Here is a 9,640-nt window from a genome sequence, read left to right on the forward strand (position 1 = left end):
CCGCAACCCCCAACCGGTCGTAAGTCAAGGACTTTCCCTGCCCGGGAGCGCCGCGCATGCGTGGTTCCGCCCCCTGCGCCGGCCGAGGCATATCTGGCAAGCGGCAGAGACAGAGCAGGCCGACCACCAGCTGGCCCAGCTCAAGGGAGGTAAGGCACCAGCCGGAAAAGGGGGAAAAAATGGCGGACAGCCTTGCTTGGCGACCCCCGTGAAATGGTCGATCGACCCCAAATGGGGTCGCGACCCATAGGTTGAGAACCACTGAGCTATTTTATTCTGTTTGCCTTCTATTATTTTCAGGTTGGAATTCCTTGAGTGTTAGCATCTCCTTTTTCAGACACTTTGCCAATTCAAGGCACTTTTTCTTGTTGTTTCCTCTTTACCACTGATTTACTCTGGTTAAACTCCCAAGTGTGTGCTTTACAGATGTGGCTTTTGCTTCTCTAGCATTACGTGGCATCTTCACCCAATCTCCTTTTCTCTTCCCCCACAGAGCTCTCCCTGCAGATCAGGATCAAGGTAAAGATAATCAGTTCAAGAAGGAAGTTGTCAGCCAAACAGGCTGGAAATCCCCTGGAGGGACCATGCCGGGAATCAGACAGAATCACCCACAGATGTACTCAGATGCTGCTGCTTCTTACTGAAGTTGAATTCATGGGACGGAGTTTGGGGAGAGTCGGGCAGAGCGACTGTGTGAGGTAGAAGAGGTTTGAATCCAAATAATTATCCCAAAACCAGGAAAGGATGGTGGGGCGAGGTGCAGCTACAGATTGAGAGCCATCTGAGTGCTTTTGGCACCTTGGGACAGTCCCCAGGTTGGTCACTAGTGGTAGGTATCTGCTCCTACAATCAGAATTTGTCTGCTTCCCCTTTAAACGGGATGAAATCAGTGGCTGTCACTAACTTCACAATGGCAAATCTTGCTGTCTTCTACTCTAGGCTTTGTGAAAGCCCCCCTTCGCTCTGCCCTGATCTTTTAACCATAAAGCTTTAGAGAATGGCTCCTCTCTCCCCCCCCCTCTCACACACACCCATCCTTACTCTTGGACCTTCTTTTCCTCCAGTTCCAAATCACAAGTCTTACCCTTTTTACATCCCAGCTGCCAGCTGGATTATGGCAATGCTCTCTGCTTGGGCTGTCTTGGGAAAAAATTTGGAAGCTGCAACCGATGCAGAATTCAGTGGCTCAGGTAAATACGGGTACTGGATGGTATGTGAGAGCATCCCTAGATACCTGTTGGCTGCTTCTAGGTGCAGTTCAAGGGGGTACTTTTATCTTTGAAGCCCTTCATGGCTGTGGACTTGGGTCTCTTCAGGACCAATGTCTTCCAGTGGTCCCATAAGATCTAAGAGGATGAACTCCAATATCTCAGGGGCTGCCACGAAGAAGAGGGAGTCAAGCTATTCTCCAAAGCACCTGAAGGCAAGACAAGAAGCAACGGATGGAAACCTAGAACTAAGGAGAAACTTCCTGATAGAACAATTAACCAGTGGAACAACCTGCCTCCAGAAGAAGTTAATGCTCCAACCCTGGAAGTTTTTAAGAAGAGACTGGACAGCCATTTGTCTGAAATGGTATAGAGTTCCCTGCCTGAGCAGGGGGTTGGACTAGATGACCTCCAAGGTCCCTTCTAACTCGATTATTGTTGTTATTATTATCTTTTATTCATTAAACATGAACCTCAGTCAGCTGAACATTCAAACTGGCTGGTGCTGATGGTTGACACGGGTTGCTACCAGCATCCTAGGTGTCAACCAGGTACCTCCTTAAAATATAAGATGTTCCAAGTAGTGCAGTTGTTATTGTTGTTATTGTTGTTGTTCCCTATGGGTCCCTACCCTATTTAAAGTAGGCTTTTGAGAGTAGGCCTTCTTTTTCTTTGATTTCTTTTCATCTTTTTCTTACTTCATACTAGTTTGCATTAGCATAAAAACTTTATCCTTTAAAAAAATCTTTAATAAACTTTAAACCGAGAGAGGGGGGCCTTCTCTGCTGCTCCGACCATCTCTGAAACCAAGCCCCTCTCTGAGATCAGAGTCTCCTTACGTTCCCGAAACTTTCAGACTTTGGGACTCGAAGGTTGGGGAGGCCCCTTTGTACAGGGGGGTGTTTGTTGGTGACGTTCCTTTCCCCTTAACTCTTTTCTCTTTTGTTAGTGTGATTATTGTTCTTATTTTATTGTTGCTCTTCTTATTATCATCTTTTTATTTTTTTTTATTCAATTACTGCATGAGGTTTGGGAAACATCACGCATCCGCTTCTTTATTGGAGGGACACAGGAACCTCCTACATAAGAAATGAACTTGCAGGATGAGGCCTCATCGTGGCATTTGCTCCTGGAAGTGGCCAGGTCAATCCCTCCCTCCTTTAGGGAATAAGAGGAAAACATGGATTATTTTCCCACTTTCACAGGGCTTTGATTAGTTTGCTGCTGACAAGAAGCTAGCTATTTCTGCACTTGGAAGTTGGCTGGGGGCTGTGTGCTGAATTCTCACCGTCATTTTATATTTTTGTGATATTTAATTAATCATTGCTTTTCGTATTCTTGCACACCATAGGAATTTCCTTTCATCAGGAACATTTAAATATGTATAAGCCAAATATATTGGAGGGGTCCTTGGTGCTCTCTGAGTTTGGTTATTTTCTTGCAGATATTTCGTTAGCCAAACTAGGCAACATCATTAGCGCGAGTGATGTTACTAGGACTGGTGATTGTCCCAAAGGTGCTTTTCTGAAGGCAACTGGACTTTCTTTGCTTCTGAAGAAGATTCTTGGCTGAGAAGCGAAATGTTTTCGAAGAAAAACAAAATAAGTCCAGTTGCCTTTGGAAAAGCACTTTTTGGGACAACCATGACCTGGATGACTGAGAATCTCCAAAGGCATTTAGCTCTGATGATGTTAGCTAGTTAGCGTAATAAAATGTCTGCAGAAAACAACCAGAGACCAGTCAAGGACCCCTCAAATATATTAGGCTTATGCATACAGTATTTAAATGTTACTGATTAAAAAGTTCAGAGAGCACCAAGAACTCATGTCAATCCTGAGCTACAAAAATAGTCTTCTTTATTGGTACCAAATACATTTACTAACAAACGCCGCCATCTCTCATAGACTAGAATCAACCTACATTGACTTCCACCACTGAAAACGCTGGTCTGTTGTGATCCTGTTTGCTCTGTGGTAAATATGACAGCTAAGTCCCCTTCCCCATTCCCCTTTTGCTGCAAAGCAGACACAGGGCCTCTGTAGACAAGATTAAAATAAAAACATGATACATTTTACTAATGGCAGCATATGCTTTTCATTCTGGACTTTGGCAATAGAATTGTATGCCCTTCTAATCAGAAATAAGCCCCATTGACCTCAGTGGGAGCTTCTCACAGCTAAGTCTATACAGAATTGCAGTCCCAAGAATTTTTCTGTTCCTGCTTGCCTCAAAAAAAATCCCATTAGAAATATGTCACTGCAAAAAGGCAGTTACTTTCTTTTTACAATATGTGTTTCTTAACTAATACCAATGATTCAGGAGATGGTCAAAAATGATAAGGGGTCCAGTTTTGCTCAACACAAGGGCAACAGTATCTTACATGGGTAGGAGATATACACAGTGCTTTTTTTGTAAAAGAAAAAAGAAAAGAAAAGATGCCCGAACTCACACATGTCATACAACCCGCCTTGCCTACCCCACAAGGTTCCATCCAAAAAAGGTGCCGGAACTCCGTTCTGGGCATTCTGTGACAAAAAACACCCTGGATATACACATATTAGGAAATCCTTATGTATGATATTGTGATAAAATTCTAAACCCTGAAATGAAAGCTTCAGTATAATTGTAGGTGAAGATTTCAGAAAATAAAATTTATGTTTCTCTACAAGTTCCTCTAAGTTGTCTAAGCCATTATTGAAAAGAAATCATATTCCCTCTTTAGCTGCTCCCATTATGGTTTTATTTTAATGTTGGGCATCCAATCACATTTTATTTCAGTTAATCTATTGTATAGGTATGGTTTTTAGTGGTTTTGAATCCTCTTTTTAATCTACTACATTCTTATGAATAAGTAAGTTCATATTTTGTAGCACATTTCATCTGTTTACAGTGATGTTTGAAAAACAAATTGTATCATTTTAAACTTGGCCAGGAGTGAAATTTTAATTTTTTTTCAGTATAACATCTAACCATTTTGTAAATATCAGTTACGGTTAGAGGGTAGAAAAATGTCTTTCACAATAGTGATTAAATGAAATCAGTTTTCTTTCCATTTTCAAACTAATCAAGGAGAGATCCAGTGTAGAAATAGAGAAATTTCCTGGCTATGGAAATAACCAATCAGTAGAACAGCTTGCCTATTGGACAGCCATTGGTCCAGGATGGCATAGGGTCTCCTTCTTGTGCAGGGGGTTGGACTAGAAGACCTCCAAGGTCCCATCCAACTCTCTTATTATATTCTATTCTTTAGCCAACGCAGTTTAAAAATTAAAAACGCATCATGGAAAGGAGGTCTTGTGTAAGTGGTATAAGCTGGGGGCTGGTCAAGGGGAGAAAAGATGGCCTTATCAATGGACCTTGGCACAGACCTGCCTGTAACTGACAACAGTGGCAGCCCCAAAGCTGAGGTGTGCCAGGAAACCCCATCCCCTTCAAGCAAACCAAGTTAATCAATTTATACTTTTTCTCCAAAAAAGGCAAATCTCTCTCTACACCACACACACACACACACACACACCGGCTTATGCCCATTATCCCTCAGACTGGTGTCCACATGCCGTTGGCACAATGGGTGTGCTTTGCCCTGGGCATCCCCTTGAGGTGCCTAGCAGAGTCACAGGGACACAATTGGAAAGAGGGCATTTTCAAGGGCTGAGTCGTATCCTGTTGTGTATTGGTAATTCAGCTTTAGAGATGCCATGCAGTATGGAGCATGCAGTGTGTGTGTATGTGAGATAGAGAGAGATGATATATGACAGATGATAGAGATGAGAGATAGATAGATAGATAGATAGAGAGAGAGAGAGAGAGAGAATGGGGGGGGGGAGATGCATTAGCGCGATGCATTTCTTGGGAATAATTTTTATGCCTAGCAGATGCCGAAGAAACAAAGCAACAGCCCTGTGAATGCAAGGGGGCTGTTTCCCTGAACTTGATGACTTGGTCTAATTACTGGTGGATTTATGTAGTATACCAAAAAGCAGAACTAACTGGGTTCTCCTCATGATAAATGTATTGCTTCTTTTCCCCCAAAGAGTAGGCTCAAAGGAAGCCGTTTCTTCCCTAATTAAGAGCTGATACGATCCCTTCCCTCCCCCCCCTCCCACGAAAGAAAGAGAACATCTTTGGCTTACCCCCCATTCACTTCCTTAAGAGACAGAACCTGTCGTGCAGAAAACAACCATTGCATGTTGGGCATGCCTCCATTTTGCACCTGGGGCAAAGGAGGGGCTCCTCTCTATAGTACAAAACCCAAATAGGTTAACATCTGGATTCCGATTTCCCGCCTGGGAAAGATGTTGAATCGGTCCCTTTCCTACCTTCCAGGGCAGCCAAGAGGAATGGGTGGGGGGGAGGGGATAGGGGTGCAGCCTGGCTGCTTTTGGAGAGAGTGAGTGCTTTCCTAGGGGGGGAAAAAAGAGCCCCTCTAGAGAGGATGGAGGACATGTGTACCCCTGAAGGGAAGGATCTTCTGCAAGCAAACACCAAACTCAAGAGAGCACCGAGCACTCCAGAGGATCTTTCTACCAGGGTTAAAGATTGCCTTTGCTCCTCAGCAGTCAGACAAGGGCCCGTTCCATCCTGCCTTTTTTTCTCCAATCCTTCACGTGCAGGAAGCAAAGTGAGTGGAGCTCTTTCTTAACCAGATGCATTTCTGAAAAAACGCAACTGCAAATCTCCAAATCTTTGCAGTTCCCCTTTGTTGCTCTCTTCATGCTCTGCTGGGGGGGGGGGAAATACTGCCCTCCAATGAGAAGGATCCCTTCCTCCTCCAGCCAGGGCAAACTGACATCTAGGTGCTGTTTGCTCTTTAGCAGAGAAGAGCTGAGCGAAGCCCCCTTTCTTGGGCTGATTGCTTAAGCCAGGGGTAGTCAACCTTGGCTCTTTTATGACTCGTGGACTTCAACTCCCAGAATTCCTGAGCCAGCTAAGCTGGCTCAGGAATTCTGGGAATTGAAGTCCACGAGTCATAAAAGAGCCAAGGTTGACTACCCCTGGTTTAAGTTCTCCTTCCTCCAGCCTAGTGAGTTGGCTTTCAGGGAAGAAGGAGAAGGCATCTCCTGACAGCTTGGCTGGCCCTTCTGTGCCAGCCGAGCAAAAGCCTGCCAACTGGCAGCTCCTGGCTCAATAGAGACACCCCCCCAGGCTCTGGAAATGGGGGAATCCCCAATGTCAGGAGGAATGGAGGGAGGGAGGGAGGGAAGTGGAGCCAAAAGACAGACTTGAAGCTGTGCCACTTATGCACAGAACAGGTTGTGATGTGAGCGGCAACAAAACCGTTCTAAAAGTGGATGCACGCCAGGCAAGAGGCGGGCGGCAGGAAACCATTTACTCCAATCCTCTGCACGACAGCCCCAATAATGATGGAAGATGGTGAAGTTCATCTAAGACACTCACCCTATTTTTCAAAGGATGCTCCTTCCTCCCCATCTGACTTCCGGAGAAATTCTTCGAAAGGCTGCTATGGCTTGCAGCAAGAACTGTGGTGGAGCTGGAGGGTGGTCAGTCTGGCCGGGCTGCCCTTCCTGCTTTTTCTTCTCTTCTCCTGGAGAGCCCAGTTCAGGAAGTCAAAAGGAATAAACCAGAAAGCATCTGAGCAGCCTTTAAGGTAATAAAGGTATGGGAGCACTTTTGGTCTTCCTCTTGTCATCAAAGTTGATTTCAAGCACTTAATAATAATAATAATTAATAATAATAATAAAGTTGGAAGGGACCTCGGAGGTCATCTAGTCCAACCCCCTGCTCAGGCAGGAAACCCTATACCATTTCGGACAAATGGCTGTCCAGTCTCTTCTTAAAGACTTCCAGTGTTGGCGCATTCACCGCTTCTGGAGGCAGGTTGTTCCACTGGTTAATTGTTCTAACTGTCAGGAACTTTCTCCTTAGTTCTAATAATAATAATGAAAGCACGGAGTAAAATTGAGATGGCCATCATTCGAAAATTACTACTTAGATATCATTTGCTGCTTTTTAAAAAAATAAAAAAGAAAAAGCTGTTTTGGCGCCCTAAAGTCTAACCCACTTATCATGGCCTAACCTGAACGCTCGCCTTGAAAGCCCTTCGGGTGGAAACGCGGCTCCCCTTCCAGGAAAAAGGCTAGTGTTTTCCCGATTATTTTCCCCTTGGAGGCCAGCGAAGACCGGTCTCGGAAGCAGAGCCCTGGACGGCGGCCCTCCAGCAGAATATCCCGGCGCCAACTTGCCACCATTACCCGCACCTCCCTTTCCCGGCCAGCGCCGGCCCCGCTTGAGCGGCAGGGGAAGAAAGGCCCGAGTTGAGAGGGCTGGGCGGCGGGGAGCTCCGGAGCGAATGGAGAGCGCGGCCTAAGGCCAGGCTTTACACGGCCGCCTGGAGACCGCAGGATCTTGCACGGGCCCTGCGGCGGGAAGGAAGGGAAGGCCGGCGGGCAAAGTGGGGCTCCGCCGCGGCCTTCCCCGGGACCCAAGGTGGGCCTGCCCTGCGCCCTCCCCGCCTTTCTCGCCCGGTGTTTAAAAACAAAGACACGAGGCGCGTTCCGGATAAATGTTTTATGCGAGTAATAAAATAATTGATTGTAACATAAATAAGGGAGAAGACAACGGCTTCAACCGCTCGCTGGGCGCGGAGCCCCTCCGAGGGCGCTGGCCACGAGCCCCCTTCGGAAAGAGCCCGGGGGCCCGCTCGGCTGAGGGAGGAGGGCTGGGCCGTCGGGCCTAGAAGCGCCGCCTCGAGTCCCCCGGGCGAGGGAGACGGGCGCAGCCCGGACGCCTCCTCAAGGAAGCGGGGGCCCTCCGCGCTTCTCTCGGCCGGAGCTTTTCCGAGGGGGGTCAATAAATATCGAGTTTAAATTAGAGCCGAGTGGCGGCGGGAAGGCCCCGGGCGCTCCCCGGGGCGGGGAGGCGGCTCTCCTAGCGTCGAGGCTTCCCGCCGTCCCCGAGGCCCAAGACGTCGCCCGCGCAAAAGTCCTGCCGCCGGTCCCAGCCAGACCAGCCGGCTGCGCAGCCGCCGGCGCCGCCGCTATCCAGTCATGGCACCGGGCTCCGGAGCGTGTGGTGCAGCGGCGGGGAGGCCTCGCCCTGCGAGTAAGCGTCCTCCATGGCGGGCGCGTGCGGGCCCCCGGCCGGCGTCATGCGCTTCTCCTTCTGCCGCCGGTTGCAGAACCAGACGCGCACCACCTCCTTCTCCAGCTGCAGCGAGTCCGCCAGCGAGGTGATCTCGTGGGCCGACGGCTTGGGGCAGCGGAGGAAGTGGCTCTCCAGCGCGCCTTTCACGCCGACCTCGATGGAGGTGCGCTTCTTGCGCTTGCGGCCCTGCGCCGCGATCTTGTCCAGGCTGGCCGGGCTGCCGCTGCCCGCGTCGGTTTCCTCCAGCCACTTGTTGAGCAGCGGCTTCAGCTTGCACATGTTCTTGAAGCTCAGCTGCAGCGCCTCGAAGCGGCAGATGGTGGTCTGCGAGAAGACGTTGCCGTACAGGGTGCCCAGCGCCAGCCCCACGTCCGCCTGCGTGAAGCCCAGCTTGATCCGGCGCTGCTTGAACTGCTTGGCGAACTGCTCCAGGTCGTCGGAGCTGGGCGCGTCCTCGTCGGAGGGCGGCTCGGGCCCCGCGTGGCCCAGCGGCGTCGGGGAGCCCTCCAGGTGGGCCTCGGACACCTCGTCGTGGCCGTGCGGCAGGTGGAGAGCGGGCGCCTGCGGTCCCAGCATCCCGTTGAGCCCCGGGTACGCCGCCTGAGAGTAGAGCAGGGGCTGCGGACCGCCGGCCGTCGGGGACATGGCGGCGGGGCAGCCGCCCAGGTGGTGGTGCGTGGGGCCGCCCTGGCCCCAGTGACCCCCGCCGCCTCCCGTCGCCTGCTGGTGCACCAGGTGGGAGCGCGAGTGGAAGCCGCCTCCGCTGCCGTCCAAGTCTCCGCGCGGCACGCCGCTGGCCTTGGCGTGGTCCAGATGGGTCCCGCCGCCGCCCCAGTCGCCCGTGGCGCCCTGCAGCCACTGGTGGTGCGGGAGGGTCCCCATGGGGTGGCCCGGGGTGGCCGCCAGCCCCTGCAGGTACTCGTGGTGCATCATCTTCTGGACCTCGCGGTAGGTGGGGCCCTGGTGCAGCCGCTCGGCCTCCGGCGCGGACATGGGCAGGAGCGAGGCGCCGCGCGGCAAGTACTGAGCCGTGGTGGCCATGGCCGCTCGGGTCGCGCACGGGAGGTGGCTGGGCCGCGCTCCGCTCTGCGGCTCTCACTGGGACACCCCGGGCGGCGGGGCGCGCTTTAGAGCCCCGGTTCGGCCCTGCGCGCAGCCACTCCCCCCCGCGCGCCCTATTGGCTCCGTCGCCCGCGAGTGGCAGGCAGTCGCGCACCTCCATAGGGCGCCCCGGCGAGGGACCCGCCCCCGCCCCGTCTAGAGACGCCGGCCCGGGGTTTGCGCAGGGAGGGGATTCCTGATTGGAGCGGGAGGCGCTTCTGTCGGGG

At 51.0% G+C, this 9,640-nt stretch overlaps 1 protein-coding gene across 1 annotated transcript; it reads right to left on the reverse strand.

Moving 5' to 3' along the window:
* Nucleotides 1-8,213: 8,213 nt before the first annotated feature.
* POU3F1 (POU class 3 homeobox 1) lies at nt 8,214-9,353 on the reverse strand. Its single transcript, XM_015811620.1, has one exon. The coding sequence runs from the start codon at nt 9,351-9,353 to the stop codon at nt 8,214-8,216; it is 1,140 nt and encodes a 379-aa protein (XP_015667106.1).
* Nucleotides 9,354-9,640: the final 287 nt, after the last annotated feature.

This window comes from Protobothrops mucrosquamatus, unplaced genomic scaffold (assembly GCF_001527695.2).
Source record: "Protobothrops mucrosquamatus isolate PMUCROS unplaced genomic scaffold, P.Mucros_1.0 scaffold46, whole genome shotgun sequence".
Classification (NCBI taxonomy): Eukaryota; Metazoa; Chordata; class Lepidosauria; order Squamata; family Viperidae; genus Protobothrops; species Protobothrops mucrosquamatus.

What these genes read in the sequence shown, in the direction of transcription:
- POU3F1 (XM_015811620.1), bottom strand. Translation starts at nt 9,353, where the DNA reads ATGGCCACCACGGCTCAGTACTTGCCGCGCGGCGCCTCGCTCCTGCCC.